A 19,095-nucleotide genomic window follows, 5' to 3' on the forward strand; every position below is an offset into this window, starting at 1 on the left:
TAATTGGCAGCTGGCTTACATTCAAATCTTCAATGCAAAACCATGTGAACAAAAAAAATAAAACTGTATTAAAAATTGAATATATATATATTTGAAACTATTTCCCACAAAAGTTTATAATCCAAGGACTCTTATTTTACATAATACTGTAGAACAATTATTAGTGCTTTATATTCAAGATGAGGTGCCTTAGAGAGTAAAGGCCGTTGGTAAATCTTGATGTATAATGTGTGTCTTTTTGGCTGCTTAGGTTATGTATTTGTTAGAGGTCAGAGGAGAAGTTATTATGTCTCAAACACGACTTCCACTGATGACAACTACATCAGAATAGGATATCAACCAAACATAGGTCACACTAGTGGTCTATGGTGTGAGAAATATCCATGTTATATGCAGTGAATATTTGCAAGGCAATTAGTGAGCCGTATCTGGAAAGACCTGGACCCACCTGGGTAGGCCAGTGTCACAGGGAGAGCCGGCCTCTGAAGTCAGTCCCTCTAAGCCAGTGCGTTCATTAGCTGCCTGCACACTCAGAATCCCTTGGCAGAGCTTTGTAATGATACAGATCCCCAGCCTCTACTCAAGACTTACTGCACCAGAATTTTCAGAATCGGCTTCTGTTCTAGTTTGCTAATGCTGCGGAATGCAAAACACCAGAGATGGATTGGCTTTTATAAAAAGGGGGTTTATTTGGCTATACAGTTACAGTCTTAAGGCCATAAAGTATCCAAAGTAACACATCAGTAATCGGGTACCTTCACTAGAGGATGGCCAATGGCGTCCAGAAAACCTGTTAGCTGGGAAGGCACGTGGCTGGCGTCTGCTCCAAAGTTCTGGTTTCAAAATGGCTTTCTCCCAGGACATTCCTCTCTAGCAAGCTTGCTCTTCTTCAAATAACATCACTCACAGCTGAACTCCATCCAGTCTCTTTGAGTCAGCATGTTTTATATGGCCCCACTGATCAAGGCCCACCATGAATGGGTGGGGTCACACCTCCATGGGAGTATCCCACCAAAGTCACCACCCACAGCTGGGTGGGGCACATTCCAAACAAATCTAACCAGCACCAAAACATCTGTCCCACAAGACCACAAAGATAATGGCATTTGGGGGGCACAATACATTCAAACTGGCACAGCTTCCATAAATTTGCAGTTTGAATTCTGAGGTGATGCTGAAGTAGTTAGTTAGTCCAGGAGCTTAAAGTGTTTCTGCTTTTCATAGATTTATTTTTCCTTTCCTCAATTCTGATTCTGAATGCCTAAGATTTTTGTTTTTGAAGATTTTCAGAGCTGTCTGCATGGAGATGGGGAAGAGATCAGGCAAGGGGAAGGCCTTGATCTGGCTTAGTCATATGTCCCTTGACAAGTTTGTCAATTATTCTGGGTCTTAGTTTACTTAGCCATTTAAATGGGATAATATGGATTTGATCGTCTATCACACGACTTCTGTAAGAACACAAATGATATTACAACAACAACAAAATAACAACAAAATAACAACAACAAAACAAGTACTATGAGGTGTTAATGAGAGAAAGGTAAAAGCTGAGTGTTTGACAGTGGAGACCCAGAAGTCCCATAAGTGTCAGCTCACCTCCAAGGTGACCATCTGCTTGGCCATGGCTCTCTCCACTGCTTCATACATTTGTGTGTTCTGGATCCCCAAGCCACAAAAGATGACAAAAGCTTCCAGAAACTGCTCGTCATTTCGGTTGAAAGGCTTAACCTTGCCAGTGTTTTCCTCCAACTTATTAACAAGTTGGCAAACCCCTACAATGGTCCAAGAAATTGAGCAAATTTATTGTTAATTTTGATAATTTTTATTAACCTTAATACACAGACACACAAAGATGGTCTTATCCGTTTTCTCTTAGGAATGCTTGCTATTTCCAAATAATCACACAAATGTTCACAAATATAAGCTAGAAAAGTAAAGTAAATTAATTTATATGAGAACTGTTTTCACATAGTCATAAACGTATGATGCCTGGGTTAAAAAAAAACCTAAAGTACTATTTTCTTCTAGACTGTAGCAAATTTTAGTCAGTCGAGTCCCTAAAGACAATTTGTCCTTTGGAGACTAATTGGATTTTTGTATGTTTGCCAAGAGAACAATTTTGATGCACATCAGAATTTTGGGATGCACACATTGCCTTTCCTTTCTGAGAAACCAGAAGTATAAAAACTCAATTATACAAAAAAAATTGAATGCAGAAAACAGGCAATTCACATAGTCTCAAATTTCAAATATGCACCTCTGCGTCCGGGGGAATCAATTTGCAGACAACTTTCAATACTGCAAATAAATGACTAAAAATGAGTATTTACTTAGAAATACAAGCAGATGAAGAAAATCATAACCTCCCAAGCCCTGGCCTCTCTTGGAAAGTCAAACATGTAGTTGATAAAAATGGAAGATTACATCAACACTATGATAAATTTTACTGAACTGGGTTCATTATGGAACTTGGAGCCTAGTGGTCTCTCCATTAAGAGTTTGGTGACCCAGCTTACCTCTGGGTAAAACAAGCAAAGTGCTATTGAGTCCGTATCACTTCTGTCTCTGAATACATAACTAACTTCCATCAAGTGCCCACTGTGGGACAGGCACTGAACTAAATACATTATAAGCATTGTCTCCAGTCCTCATAATGTATACTATGAGGTAGGTGTGATCACCCCCATTTTACAGATGAGGAAACTGAGTCTTAGAAATACAGATGAAGAAAAATGAATCTCAGAAAGGTTAAGTCACTTGCTAAGGGTCACTTAGCAACTATATATGGGTCTGAAATTCAAACTGCAGCTCTTTCTGGCCCACAGGCCACTGCTTCCACTGCACACTGCTAGCAGTTCCCCAGTTGCATCCTGCTTGCCTACACCTCTGCCCAGGCTTTCCCACCAGTCTGTACCACACCCCTCATGACCATTCTTATTAACTCCCCAGTCAAACCCCATACTTGCTTCACAATGAGCTCCTGGAGGCCTCCCACTTTCCCTTTACTATGGCCTTAACATTATCACTTGGTGTACCATGGTGGATTTTATTTGTGTCTCTCCTTCTAAGCTGTAAATATCTTGGGTTTAGAAATTGTATTTTTTTTTCCCTATTAAATGCCTGGCATATAATAGGAACTCAAACAATGTTTGCTGAGTTAATGAAGGAATGCACGATTTTTGCTCTGGCCCAAACAACTTTTGTCCCTTTCCCATGAAAATATGGTCTTTATTATCCCTTATTTTTCCTGGAGCACAAAAGGATTTCATAAAATCTAAGATGATACATGGTTGCACATTAAGTCCTTTTATTGGGTCCTGGGACTAAAAACTGTACTAAATGGCCATCAGCATTCATTATCTTAATAGACGATATCCCATGTACGGTAAAAACATACACATATACAGTAGACCTTTTACATTCTCAAGGGTGATGCTCTCCAACCTTTGTGAATCCCCAAATTATAAATATGGAACTGTTTATATGGGCTCCTGGCTGTCACCCAAATCACATTTTCTTGAGAGTCATATGTTTCATGCCCTTATCCTTACATCAGAATGTGATTGCTTTTTCAAGTTTTACTGAATAAAATGTTTTCTTCTACTTGATGGCCATTTTTCATTAAAAAAAGATTTTTTAAAAAATCACTTCATAAGAATGACTACATATATAATAAAGAAAGAACAAAGAGGGGTCCAGACATAGGTATCAAGCAATCTGCCAGGCTTATGCCTAGCTAAGTAACTCTCTCTGGTATAGCAGTTCAAATCTACCCATCAGTAAAAATTACTGAATTAATACTTTAAGTGGTATTAATAAACTTAGAGAGGTTTAGACTATTTATGCCATGGTATCATATTGCAACACAAAGCTGAGCAGACTTTGTCTCCAAACATTTACCTTTTTTAAGATACACATGTAATTTGCTAAGCAAATCCAAAATAAATTAAGAGTAAGATTAGATTATATGGAGCAACACTCGGTGATTCAAAATTTATTGACCATCTATTCAGAAAGACTCAGTAAGCATGCAAGTCTCCCCAAATTTTATTGATACATAGGATCAGGAGGACACAAGTGTTTAAATGGTTCAATTAGGCTAACAGAACAAGTTTGAATGTATAAGAGACTCAGAAAATTCATTGTGGGAATAGAAAGCACAGAATCTTCTTACAGTATAGTTTAGAGAGAATTAGGACAGTAAACAGTTTAGAACATACATTCAGTAAGAAAATATACTTCTCTCATACTTTCCTATCAAACAATGTGTGGGAAAGCACTATAATTTTTTTTTTTCACCATATTTATTCACTCACAAAGAGATGGAAATGTAAGTTATTTAAGGTGGAAATGTTCTCAAACACTTTTTTCTTTTGGATGGGAATGGGACTAATTTCTGCAAAATCTCCCCTGAAACTGTTACAGAAAATAGACATAAAAAAATTCCTGGTGAGTACAATATGGGAAAAAGTCATGTTTAGCCTAAAAAACGGGGAAGATAACTGGATAAAATAAATGACTGTTGAGTGAGAAAAAATATTTCCTTAATACTGTTGGAAGCAAAGCGGTGGAAACACTCTGTATTAGCCAGAGCACTGAGAAAACATCTGATACAAAACAATACCTCAGGGAATAAATTTGATGATACAACAGGCCCTGTACTGCTCTAATGTCTATAATTTCATCTAAATGCCAGTAATAGAAAAAAATGAGGGAGAAGGAAGAGGATTACAAAAAACATATGGACCTGCCTGTCTTTCTGCATGCAACTCTGTGGGGATTCTCTATTAGAATTACATAATAGTGGAATCTGGCCTGTGACATGTAAGACAAATTATCTATAACCATGATATTTCCTATGCTGAATCCATGGGTACATTAAGTATAACCCAGAATTCAAATTCTTGGTTTTGTCACACTTGTAAAACAGCAAACACCAGAAAAATTTGTCCCTCATATTTGGAACCAACTTGAGGCCCCCAAAAACCCAGATAGAGGAATATTTTCTTTTTGTTTTTTTTTTTCTTTATTTTTATTTGTAGTAATTTTTCTCTCCAAAAACATTTGCTTACTTTCAGCTCTGTTAGCAATGAGGGTGACACAAAATGTATGCCATGAGAAGTCTGGAATTGCTACAATTGTTATGTTTATTTTATTTTATTTTTATTTCTTGTCTGAAACAGGGACATTTAGGATCATAGAATGTGAATTTTGAAAATACCTGAAAGGTTATTTAGTTCAACTTGCTCAGAAAATAAAACCCAGAGAAATGACTAATGGGCCCACAATCATTTAAATGGTAGAGTCAACAGGATGCTGTGATTCCTATTCCTAGTCCAGAGCTTTTTCCCTTTCACATAACTAGTTCTCATTTACCATATGCATAAAATGATGGAGAAGACCCAATGCAAACTTCCTCCAGCCACTCCCCATTCCCAGGAATGAGGAAAGGTGAAGATGTGACTTGATGTGGCAAGTTGCCATTATGCCCTGCTTCTTCTGAGAACTCACTGGTAAATAATATATTCCTTCTGGAATTTAATTTCACATTTACAAAGGACAATTGTTTATGCTAGAAGTCTGATCAGTGATAATCTTTAAAAGAGACTGTTTACTCATTAGTCCCTATTTCTCTGAGAATTGTAGAAGAGTGCAGTTACCCAAACAGACCTGCAGGAAGTTGGCAAGTTGACTTCTACCAGGCTTTAATATAGCAATTCACAGTCTTGTAGGCTTAGAAACTAGATTACCATTCTGGGGACAGAGCCATCTCTCGGTGCTGGAGAAACATTAACTAAGTTCACGAAACTGATTTATAAAACCAGAATAGTATTAATTTATAACGAGAAATAGATCTGTCTCAAGAACAGGAGTGCATGCACTGCAGCTGCAGTCCATTGCCTCAATTCCAATTCATTAATGTACATTAAGAAAAACTGTTGCAGCAACCAATAAATTTGAGGGTAAATGAATAATGCATTTTGTGAGCTAACATACCTTGGAAAGAAAATCATAATCAGAACAAGGGAAGCCTGATTGGTAAAGCTGGAATCAGAATAGAGGAAGTCAGATTCATGGAATGTTTCATGGCTTTAAGCCGATGTATCCGTCTCACAATAAGGATGCATATTGTCAAAGGGAATCGATCATTGAAAAAAAAAACTGATTACAACCTGATGCATCCATCGCCACCTAAGCAATGGTCTTGCCATCGTGATCAGAATATTCAATGCATATTGACACAACCTCTACAACCATCCCACATTAGGGACAAATGTTCTCTTGTCTCTGGACAGAACTTGGATGGGCACTTTCAATATCTGTCCTTTTTAAAAAAAATTTTCATTAATGATAACCCCCTTTCTGACTGATAATTTCCTTCAATAATATTGGTCAAGTCTTGTAACCTGGAAACTCTTCATTCTTTTTAAGTAAACTTACGTATCTAAATGTTGCTTATGCAGGGTTTTTATCATTTAAAATTTAGCCTTTAGAAGGCAGTCTTATTTCCTTTATTTCCAGGTTTGTGAGAAAATGTCCATAGTTCAGACTATTTTCACAATGTCAAGCATGCACGACCGGCACACATAAGTCCCATATTTTCTGTCCTACTCTTAATATAATCTGCAATGCCAAAAAACAAATATGTCTACAATAGAAACACTATTCCATTTTTCATAGAATGTATTCCTCCGCCATTACTGAAGTAGAAATTTTTCCTATAAACTTCGTATAAGAATGTAAGCTCCATAAGGAGCTGATTTATCCCAACTGCCACTGAATGAACAAATGAATGAATACAGCCTGCAATCTAAACCACATATTAAAAACAAAAATTTCAGAAACCAGGAAGTGAGACTTTATAACAATACATATTATCAACGTGATGTCTCTTACTTAGTCTAATTTTCAGCACAACATCATTCTTAAACAATAAATTCTACTGAAATAGGATTATAATAATCATTTCATTCCAGTTAATAAACCACAGCTAAGATATTTTTTAAATGTCTATTGGCATTTATCAACATAAAATCATTTCAAAATTCTTTTATTATTCGAATTTCTATCTTTTTTCCCCAGACATTTTAATTTTTAAATTTACACTGAAACGGAGAAGTTTCTGGAAATACAGAATTTCTTTTTTAAGTACAGAGTATAGGTTAACGGAAAGGCTTTACCTATCACTTTATTCTTCTTTCCATTTTTTATAGGTGTACAAAGCAAACTTCTAATGTGCTGTTGGTTTAAGTTTCCTGTGTTTTCATTCTAAAACAAAAACAAAGACAAAACAGCTAAAAATTCTGGAGAAACTGATTTGTCCATTAGATGCCACATCACCTACACAGACATCTGAATCCACTAATATATTCTCTTTTATTAGCTAAAGATAACATTAGAGTACAGAAAATGTACAAATGATAATAATGTTTGCAAAAATGCAATAAAGCCATCAGTCTTTATCAAAAAATAATACCTTATATTTCTCTATATTTTTTATTTCAAACTTTCCCCAAGCAGTTTATAATAATATTAAGTAAAGTATTTATTCAACAGCTATCAACTGGTATATTCTATATCTCAGATAATTTGACAACCCTCTTGTCAAATCCAAAAAGTAATCCCAAAGCAGAACCCAAAAGCAATACGCCACCTAGGATACTACTTGTTACAAGCTTTTCCTTCCTTAGCAGTGTCATTGTTTCTATTGCTCATATTTTTTAAGTTCTAAAAATGTCTCCTAGACATGCAAGCAATAAAACCAAAGGAGCCACCTCAAAGTGTAATGCTTTTCTGAAATAAGATGAGAGAAAAATACTAGAATTCAAGGTTTTCAATGTCTGAGAAACTGATCTTTGCTGCTTTACTATTCCAAAGAAAAGAGATAATTTTCCACAGCTACTCATTGTGATAGATTACCAATCATATAAGCTCAAGTTACACGGAACTTATTTTTTGAGGATAAAGTCAAGAACTCTAGGAACACTATCTAAGGAATGAAACTGACACTATATAGGTAAAAGCTAAATTACTTAATAATCAGTATATGGCTGTTCATCAATATCCTTTAAAAAAACTGAAAAAAGTACAGAGAAAAATATCTAAGTATTAGATGATCACCCCTCACTAGATGTGATGAGCTATTTTATTCTACTTTGTCAGATCAGGGAAAGCACAGATTAGTCCTTAAGTGTCAACTCTAGGGCCGGTCTCTCAGATGAGGAGTAACTGTAAGTACAGACCCAATGGGAAAACAACTTTCTGGCTTCAAGTCTAAAACTGGGTTACTTACTGTCCAGGGAAATCTTTTGTCCTTACTGACATCTGGGATATTAAGTGGTTCCATAGTATTTTTGACATACTGAGCATACATGTAATTGATTCTGTTTGCATCACGTTCCCTGCGGAAATAACAAATATGATGAGTTCCTCCTGGGCAGTGAGAAAATATGGACAAAATAAAGTTAAAGAACTGATTCTATGAGAGACAGACCAGTCTCAAATTATAGGAAAAGTATATTTTAATTGGCATGCAGCTTTAAATGTTTAATTTACAACTTTTGTAGTCACTATACTTTAGGTGTTTGGAAAAGGCAAAAATCCATACTTTCTCAACCATCTAAAAGAAGTTTAAACACGTTATAAGTAATCTTATTGCTACTGTTAATGTGCCCATTGATTTTTGTGCCATTTAATGTAAAATGTTTGGATTTTCCCCCATGTCTAATTTTTTCATCAGATAATAGAATGACTAAGGTATAGTGCTTGTTTTACTTCCTCAATCATTTACTTTATCTGTTCATCTCAATAAAACATTCCAAGTTCAAGGGAAAAAAACAAGCTGGCTTAGAATGTTATTAAACTCTTCTCCCTGGTTGAATCTTTTTCATCTCTCTTCCTCAACATCTTCTTTGTTCAATTTCTTCTCTACACTCTTTTTTGTGCTTTTAGATCCTCTGTAATGCTTTTTAAATAAAGAATGAATCTTCAATTTTTTTTTTTTAATTTACAATATTTTTACCATTTTTCCAGTCTCTTAGTTGGTTGAACATAGAGATTAATCTGATGCCAGAGGGGATATAAGTACAGTATCAGTGCTGGGGTTAGGAAAAACAGATCAAGACATGTTTTTTCATCAGGAAACTTTATAGGTTTCTAGATGATGAATTAGGGAAATAAGGTAAGGTCACAGAAATTTTCTCCTACTGTAGGATAGGCCTATCTTAATTGTAATTATCACTAAATAATGAAATAGCGAAGCCTAGTAGTAGAAGACACTTCAAAATAAAATACATGCTCTCAAAATTCCAATATTTGGCCCATCTGCTGTTCTTCTTACCCAGCTGCCAAACTGCTTCTTGGGCCAGTGGTTTCAAATGGTGTTCTTCAAGAGCTACTGATTTCACAAAGATTCCTGAAGTCTGTGGCCTCATTCCTGGCCTAGATATTTTCCTCTTCCCTTTCTTTGCTGTACATTTTAGTTTACATGCAATTTAGTCAAATCAGGTATTGACTGCGTGCCCAGTATTATGCATGAGGGGAAAACAATGAAAAGGAAATAACAGAATAGTCACATAGGAATAAATGAACTTTAGATTGAACACTTCCTGAAACTAGACTGATAACCTGTGAAGGTATGCAAATTATCATACAAATCAGACATAATACACTCATGGGGCTCCTATTTCGTGCTTTTTATCTGATGGCATTCAAGCAAAGGTTATGAGATAAGTGCAGGGTTTAGTTAACAAAACAATTTCTAAAACGATAAATATTAAATGGATAGCAAAAGCCAAAAGAAAAGAAAAGCAGCAGCAGCTATACTAAAGATAAGAAAAATGGAAAGGAGACCACAGGGAGAAAGGAGTACATTGGAAAAATAAGATACCCTTGTTCAAATTTCCTTTAAAATGATAATTATATTAATTATTTTTATTATTATTACCATTGTGTTAATAGTGGGAACCAGAAGAAACCCAAAATGGTTAAGCAACTTGCCAAAGATCATAAATTCAGCCTTTTGGGGGTTGACAGAGAGAATCAAAAATGCTAAAATTACTTTTAAATCATCAGGTATTTAATTTCTTTCTCAATTCCCTGAAAATTTTAAGTTTTCTCAATGGGTACTTAAGTAAAAAAGGAATATGATATTTATTGAACTTATGAAATACCATGTTTATTTTTTAATCTATAAGAAAGGCTGATAAATTACTAACTGCTGCACTCAATAAATACGTATTAAATATCTGGTCCATGGCAGGCAAACTTACTGCACAAGGGAGACAGACTTAGGTAGGTCAGTAGGTGTAATAAAGGAGTTTACCATCTATTAGAGGTACAGCATGAATATAACACACACCTGTTTTGGGGGTGCATTTGTTTTGGGTAGAGCAGGGCAGAGACTGCCGGCTGTCCTTCAGTGACTACACTTCTCAGCCACCCCAGAGGCTTGCTATGACCACGTGACTAAGTTCTGGACAACAGGAGGTAAGAGGCAACGTGTATAACAGCGTCTAGACACCTTCCTTAAGAGACAGCTGACACACCCTCTCTGTCCTTTCTCCATCCTGCTGTTTGAGACATGGATAAGATGTTTACCCTGAATACTTTTTAGTCTTACACTTAATATTTCAAAACTGTCTTCAATATATTATTTTAATTTAGGGAAGATATTTTGTTGATTAGGGGAAAAATCCTAAATAAGCCATGGTTTTCAACTGAGAAATAACTGCCTACAAAGAAGGACTTGCCTACTGCTAGCATCATCAAATTGCCTAGAATTCCATCTAAGGAAAAAAGTTTGGCTTGGCCAAGTGTTATTAGAGAATCAGAGTCCTGAAGTCTAGCAACAAGTAATTTTAGAAATGTAACAAAAGAATCTTCTGGTGAAAAATAAGTATCAATATTGGTTTAGTCCTCTTTTACTAAATGCCATTAATCATCTTAGAAAAGATGCAAGTGACTTGTAATTTACATTTTTGTGAATTAGGCCTGATATCTAATTTTTATTAAAATAAAAATGTATTCAAGACTAAGAGGTTTTTTAACTGCATCATCAGAATAAAAGGCTAACATTAAAATGTTTAGTAACATAAGCCATTAGTGTCAATAATCTTAACTATAAAATCAGTTAATGGATCAAAGTGAGCCATCTAAATTAGTCTCTTTTAAGGTAAGCACACTGACCTATTTTTCCTTTATAAAATATATCTTATCTAAGACAGTCTTGAAATGAGTAAATAAATTAAATGAAAGGATATCTTTTTTGTCTACAGAGGGAAGGTGTTACTTTATCAGAAACAAATCAAATACATAGCAAGACTTTGCTTTTGCTTTTATTTTTAAAACGCACATTCACCAGTAGAGGTCACTATTAAACCAGGCCACCAGGTTTGTTCAGTTATCACTTGAGAAACTGTACAAGACAGGCTGAATTTATAACAAAAATCATAATGCCAACACAAAAACATAATTATACAGACATATGCTGCATTCTAGGGTAAATACAGATAATTCATTATTTGATACTTTTAATATGCATTATATTGATTTTCTGTTGTCTGATAGACACATACATACATGTATATATTCATGTAATAGATGTATATATGTCTATATGGATTTATATAGTAATTCATTGTTTATGCAAATCAATAAAAAACAAATAAGTATTTACAAGTGTCTTAATCTAGAAACTTTCTAAAACATTTTTAAAAGCAACAAAAATGTCATAGCATCATAAAATCAAAATAATAATATTTATTGATGCTCTACTAAGGATAAGGAGCTTCATGACTGAACTAGGCAATAGAGCCTGAAGCCAGCATTTAGGAGGAACACATATATACCAGCATGTGAACACATTATCACACACTCAAAAAGGATACACTCCTAGCTAAAACAAAGTCAAATATGTCAGAAAATATAATGGCACAGGGGTTTAGGAAAGAACAGGCATGGAGATGGGATATAAACTTCAGCTCATGACCAGCAAGGCCAAAGGAGAAATAAAAGGTCAACTATTCAGTTAGGACCATGGAAACCCAAAACTCCAGGGTAGAAAAATCTCTGGGCTGAGAGAGCACTTTTTTTGGCATTTGCTACACAAGCTACCCTCAAGACATGATTAAGGTCAGTGGTACCTTTGGAGTCAGATGATTCCCCATCTGTCCCTAAATTAAACCTCTGCCCCATTGATAATTTCTAAAATTCTTTTAAAAGGAGAAAGGGAATTTCATTGCACCATTAGTATGCTTAAAATGATATCACATTGTTAAAATATACTCTGATAATTCTGAGTTTAATTTAAATACAATCACTTAAAAAGCTAAGGACTCTAGGTCAGGTGGTCAACAGTTTCTCAATCCTAATGGGGGAAGACAGAGGACAGGAAATGCGAGAAATTTTTTTTAGATAAGGGAGGAAGAAAGGAAAGGACATACACAAAACAAGAGCTGCTTTTATGGACAGTGTTCCTTGGCGTCAGTCTTATTCAAGAGGGTCGGAACAAAAACAGGCTGTGCACGTTAAGTATTTTATTCTTGCAGCTGCAAATTCAGGCAGTTCTGCTTTATATGAGCTACAGAGATGATTTTTGCTTTAATTTGCTTCCAACTTTTTATTAAAATGATTTTCTTCCAACTTTTCATGAGGAATGTTTTGAGACATGCAGAAAAGTTGGAAGTAAAATGGACACACTCCATCCACCTAGATTCAACAATTTTTATTATTGTGCCATATTTGCTTTATATATGGATGTGTGAATATATTTATTTATTTTACCATATTAAATTTAAAAATATTTACTTCTTTACCTTTGGCTGAACCACTTTAAAGTAAATTAGAAACATCATATTTCAACCCTAAATGCTTCAGCCTTCATGTCCTAAACATAAGAACATTATCCTACTAACCACAATGCCTTACTAATGCCAAGAAAAGTATCAATAATTCCCTATCATCATCTAATATCCAGTCCATATTCAAATTTCCAGTTGTCTCCACTAATGTCTTTGACAGCTGTTTTTTTGGTTTGTTTGTTTTGTGTTGTATTTTTAACCAGGATCTAATCAAGTTTCACATATTTACATTTGGCTGATACGTCCCTGAGAATAGTCCTTCCATCCATTTGTTTTTGAAGATGCTGACTTTTTGGAAGAGACAAGAATAGACTATTCTATAGCCTAGATGTTGTACAGAGTTTATTTTAAAAGATCTACCACCTTTTTCTAATGAAGGATCTTAGTTACTGAGGACCATACTAATTACAGTATCATTCACTACATAAAATAATTCTGAAACAGGTCAACTCTAGTGAAAAAAAATCTTGTACTTTAATATCAAACAATAAAGTTAAAATAATTAAAACAATTTTCTATTTCCATTATAATACAAGCCTTTTAGAAACAGTATCAATAGTTGTAACTTGAGTTGTTATCAGTAAAGTTCTTAGGAGTGTAACAGTCTGCAACAAATGAACAATGAACAATATGTCAATAGCATTAAGCTCAACAATTTCTTACACCTTATTGTGGTAGATTTATATTCCTGAAGAAATCCTGTCACTTAAGCCAACAATATTAGTTTTTTGCCAAGGGTGAAAAAGATTATGAGAAAAAAACATTTGGCAAGCTAACTCTTTTCAACTTTCTTTTCAAAATTCTTCAGAAAGCATCTATAAAATGGGTGCAATAACATCTATTATCTCCATCATACAAATACTTTATATTGTTTGTGAGGGATAAGGACGAAAATGAATAAAAATTTAAAAATAATGAAAAACATTAAAAATAACTACAGTGAAGAGCTGATCTGATTCTAGCCATAACACACATATTGGTATGATCAGGGCCACAGGCTTCCTTTTTTTATTAGTTAAATCCCCATGGCTGAGTCCAAAACAGAGCAGACTTACAGAAAAGTTTGTTCAGAAGCCTATCAAATTTCCAGTGAGGTTCCAATATGCAAAGAGAATACTTAACTGAAATATACTACTTGTGGGTCTTAAATGAATCAGTTGATGGAAAATACAATACTGAGTACTATCTTACTGAAACATAATTGATATATAAAATGATTCTTAGGTACATCAACTATAGTGGAAAACACTCTGGAACTTTAATATCAAATAAAGTATTTTCACAAATGAAACTATTTGTGGGACAAAAAAGTGCCTGTGGCTTACAAGTCTTAAACTGGTCATGAGATAACTATTTATTCATTATTATACATCTGTTGTAAAGACATATAAAGAATACGTTATTTCACCTTGTTAAAGTATCAGATGATTTTTCTAATTCTTCACATTCCATGTGAAACACACTAGAAAAAGAATCCTGAAAACAGAGCAACAACAGATATTGAGAAATAGGTTTGACAGGGTACTGAAAACTATCTAGATGTAGACATCCATGTCTGTGGAACTGACTAAGACAAAAATATTTGTAATATATTTTACTTACTTCCAGTCTAAATTGACCTGGCATTCATTTCAAGACACCCTCAAAGATGCTTCCCATTATAAAAGCCTTACTGAAAATTGTTCCTGATCTTCACTTGCAGGAATGCTTATTTGAGTATCATTTGGTTTATTTTTTCTACCAAGTGTCATCAGATATTTTAGCTTCAAAATTTCTCTATGCTTATTTTTAAATCCTCAATTTTGACTTCCGTGCATACGTTGATTGCTGCTATTAGAGCCCATGAACATACATAAATACTTTTGACATTAAAAATCAGAATACACATTTGCATCCACACTATATTTACAAATGAATAAAGAAGAGCCAAAGAAACAAAGAAAAAAAAACCACTGATAATAGTTTAATTTGGTGATGGAAGAACTGAATACTTTTTTTTCTTGCTTATATTTTTATTTTTGCTCATGATGTTGAATATTTTTAGTCAACAAATAATTGCAATATAAATGAAGACATCAAGTTGCCCAATTCTTTTCCTAAATCCAACAACTTAAATTGTTAAAAAGTGAGCAAAAGAAACTAACAGGCCTGTTGTTGAGCTATCTTTCAAAGAACCACTAATCAAAATCAGTTGCTACCATGACAAATGTTAACTGGTAGAAGTAAGCACTGAATGTTAATTAAAGTGATATTTAAGTTGTCTATAAAAGGAGTGCCTCATGTGTAACTTTCAAAAATTAAATGCTAAAGAGCAGGTCACAGAGTAAAAATAGTAAAATGACATACTGTATTAATGAGTTCTGACCTGAACTTTAAAAGGACAGCTACTATCTTGTGACCATCTCTCATTTAAATACATTAAGGATTTTATAACAGATTGAACTTATGAAATAATACCTGTGAGAATATGGATTATCCTATAGCAGTGAATTCTCATTTGATATCCTATTAATGAGAATTCTGTATTACACAATACATCCATTCTGACATATACATGCATATATGTGTGTATATATGGGCAGTTGTGTGTGGGTGTGTATATACGTATATGCTGGGCCATGCAGTACAGTCTTAAGATCTGAAACAATTAAAAATGCTAATATAAATTATGTATTAGATATCTTTTATTATTCTACTTACCCTCCAAAATCAATTCAGATATCATATATGGATTGACACTGACCTATACATACAAATGGTAATCCCTACTCTCTTTCCTATTAATCCACCAATGAAGAGCTTATTCTTAGGCACATAAGGAAAAAAATAAACAAGTACATCAAAAAGAAATATCCCAGAAGTGGTGTTTCATAGGTTGAGAAAGGAAGGAGATGCATAAGGAAAAGTGCCTTAAGACAGGGGATCTGATTCCAAAGGCACATTCGAGGCAGATGGTCTGCCTGTAGGGAACACACACTATAAGAACAACTCATCTTTCCCCACACATTACAAATCGGTGGACTGAAATCTAGCAATTAGAACAGTAATCTAACACTGATCTACCAATGAGCTCAGTGGTTTGCCACTGTGGGGAAAAGATTTGGTAGTACAGCGTCTTTAGTAACAGTGCCTCTACTGGGTCGGGACTTGTGGTTTCTAAACAATTCCCAGTGAAAAGAAATTTTGAGACCCAACCCATTCAGACCGGGGTCTATGTGTTCATGGCAACCAGGGCACCACTATTCCTGACCATGAGAAATCACCACCCTGCAGTGACAATGCATGTTTTCATCAAGATGGTGCAGTCCTCAACAAAAGCAGCACATAGACATTCCCATGATAACTATTAAAGGTGGGGGGACAGAGTGTGTTGAAGGCACCTCCAACCTCACCTCCACCTCTTTCCAACCAGTGCAGCTCACACACCGATCTGTTTACAAGAATCCACATGCAGTTCTGTTTGAGAGAGAGTTCTGAGGCTAAAATGAGGTGTAAAAGCAGTGCTTTAAGGAATTTAAGTTTCTGTCTTTCTAAAAATAAAAATGTCATACTCTGTACTCACGGAGCAATCTTCATCCACTATGAAAATGGTGCATTTTTGCACCTGCATGAAAGAGATAATAGTGGCAGCTATTTTCTTCAGAATTACTTCTAATGATTGCTGTTCTTCAAAAATTAAGCTAGCAAGGTCAAGGAGCACCTAAGTAAAAAAAAAAATTCAGTTTATTATTTATTGCTCATAATTATTAAAGGAATACAATAATTTATAGGGGTTATAAGTCGTTCATACAAGCTAGCAAGTCATGACAAAGTTTGCATTCAAATATTAAATATGTAATTGCCTGCTGACTAACAAAATTTCCCTATCAATCAGTAGTTAGCATGGTGGGGAAGATCATGGACTCTGGAAGTCAGACTAATCAGTTTTTAATCCTGGCTCCTCTTCTTGCTGCTTTAGTGACCAAGGGCAAGTTTCCTGAAAATAGGGATAGTAACAGTACCCAAAACTTGGGTTGTTTTGAGGATTAAATAAGTTAATATTGATAAAGAATTCTGAATGGTGTTAGTTACATCATACACACTATTATTGCTGTAGTTGTTCCAAACTTCTGAAATCAGCATATATTGAATCAAAAACATTTTCCACAGAGCATAGTAAATATTGTCTGAGGCAAACAAAGTGCTAAGCATTCCTTTAGCGTTTTTTCCTGAAATTTCTCTTTCCTCTAAATTTCATAGATCTTCTAATCTCTTGCTGCATTTGTGCAATGAGGGAGAAGGAAGGGGATTACAGAAAAGTTCTTGGCAGCTATAGTATCCTACCTGTGGCCTGAAAGATGAATAGGAATTGTTCAGGTGATGAGGGAAAGGAAGTATTTCAGATAAAAAGAATGGAATGGAGAGAAAGCAGCATACTGCAGGTTTTGATCAAGTTTTATGAGTGCATAGAATAAAAAGAGGAGAGCTAGGGAGATGAAGTTGCGGAGTTAAGCAAGGAGAGAATCTGAAAAGTTCTGTACATCTCATGAGCAGTTTGGACTTTGTCTGAGATGGATTGCCGGAGGGAAGTGACATGGTGTCACATTTGTGTTCTTAAAAACAGGGATTGGATTAAAGAGTGGAGCAGGGAGAGGTGGGATACCTGAAACACATGGTCTACACTGGCTCTCAGAGTTTCTCAAAGAGAGTGAGCTCCAGTTGCTCACAGGTATAACTGGTTTCATTGTCTTCCTTTTCTTTCCTGGCTCACTTTCCCTTTCCCTCACCCCTGCTGGTGTTTCTTTCAGAGCTGGAATAAACTACTTGTACTAGGGAAGAAAAAAAAGAGTGGAGCAGGGAGAACAGTTAGGAGGATATGGCAGCTGAAGGCAATGGGTTGGCCACAGGTCTTTTACCATCTCTTCTTCCTGTTACCCTGCAATAATGAGAGTAGAGACAACTAATTTTAAGCCCACAGAGGAGAATAATAGAGGGTCCATCAGTGAATCTGGTGGTTCAATATATCAGTGGAGGATGGAATATGGAGGGAGGAGTGGTAACTGATAGAGCAGAGTCTGTGGAGCTATGAGGGGTTTGGAATGCAAATGCTAGGAATTGTCCTCCTCCTCACCTCTGATCCACTCACTGTAGGGTGGCAGCTGGGCATCTATCTTCTTTGCAAAAACAAAAATAACTTCTCAAAATAAATTGAGCAGCCCCGGAGGAAAAAAACTGAGAATTAGGGATATACACAAATTCTTCTAAACAAATCATCCTAAAGCAAAGCCTTGCAGTTGATGAAGTTATCCATGTAAACAGAGTTCCCAAATAACTCTGGTTTGCTTCATGTACAAAAAATACAAACTATGTCAAACATGAAGAATATTAAGTGTACCCACCAGCTAGCTCTATTATAACTCAACAATTTGCGTCAGAGTTCTTTTTCCTTTTAATAAGTGAAACAGTACAGAAACCTTGAAGCCTGTATATTTTCTCTTAATCTTATGCCACTGTTGTTCCCTCTTCAGAATTAACCATTAGACTGAATTTAACGTTCTTATATTACTACATAGTTAATTATAAATAAAAACATAGAAAGGAGAATTTTAGATCCAAATATTACACAAATTGTATCATACTGTAGGTATAATCTGCAATTTGCTTTTTAGTTTAATATTAAATTATTGGTGTTTATGCCAATATTTGTGACTCTGTGTGTCTTTTTAAGTGCTCTGTAGCATATCTGAGTTTCTCCTGAGGAGGGGCCTTGAATAGTAATTATAGGGTCAGAGGGCACAAGTCTCTAATATGTTAGCAGATAGTGACAAACTGGTCTCCAAAATGGGTGTACCAATTTACATTCTCACTTGCAAAGTAAAAGAGTTCTGAATTTCCCTCACTAATACCTGGTATTACCATATTTTAAAATTTTGTCCAATTTGATAAATATAAAGTAGAATTTCCTTTTTGTTTTAATTTTACTATCCATGAATATTTGTGAGGTTAAACATCTGGACAAATTTAGCTTAATATACTTGGATATTTGAAGTTTTGGTTTTGTGAACTGTCTGCTGATATCCTTTGCCCATTTGTATACTGAGTGTCTTACTTACTGATGTATAGGAGTACATTGTAAATTCTGGATACTATTCTTGAGACAACTGCCTCACTCTTAAAATTTAAGGGACATCAAAGAATCACTAGACATTTTGTAAATCCTCCCAACTTAAAGAAAAGAGACGAAAACATCAAACAA

At 35.0% G+C, this 19,095-nt stretch overlaps 1 protein-coding gene across 4 annotated transcripts in view; it reads right to left on the reverse strand.

Annotated features, from left to right (window-relative positions):
• Window positions 1-19,095, reverse strand: part of PDE5A (phosphodiesterase 5A) — a 160,244-nt gene that overhangs the window by 52,472 nt on the left and 88,677 nt on the right. For all 4 annotated transcript variants that reach the window (XM_037830561.1, XM_037830564.1, XM_037830562.1 and 1 more), the window contains exons 6-10: window positions 16,423-16,560; window positions 14,269-14,336; window positions 8,294-8,402; window positions 7,182-7,269; window positions 1,597-1,772 (exon numbers count right to left, since the gene is read on the reverse strand). In XM_037830561.1, the coding sequence (XP_037686489.1) occupies window positions 1,597-1,772; window positions 7,182-7,269; window positions 8,294-8,402; window positions 14,269-14,336; window positions 16,423-16,560 (579 nt within the window). The remainder of the gene's footprint in view (window positions 1-1,596; window positions 1,773-7,181; window positions 7,270-8,293; window positions 8,403-14,268; window positions 14,337-16,422; window positions 16,561-19,095) is intronic.

The sequence above is a fragment of the Choloepus didactylus genome, chromosome 3 (assembly GCF_015220235.1).
Source record: "Choloepus didactylus isolate mChoDid1 chromosome 3, mChoDid1.pri, whole genome shotgun sequence".
NCBI classification, from domain to species: domain Eukaryota; kingdom Metazoa; phylum Chordata; class Mammalia; order Pilosa; family Megalonychidae; genus Choloepus; species Choloepus didactylus.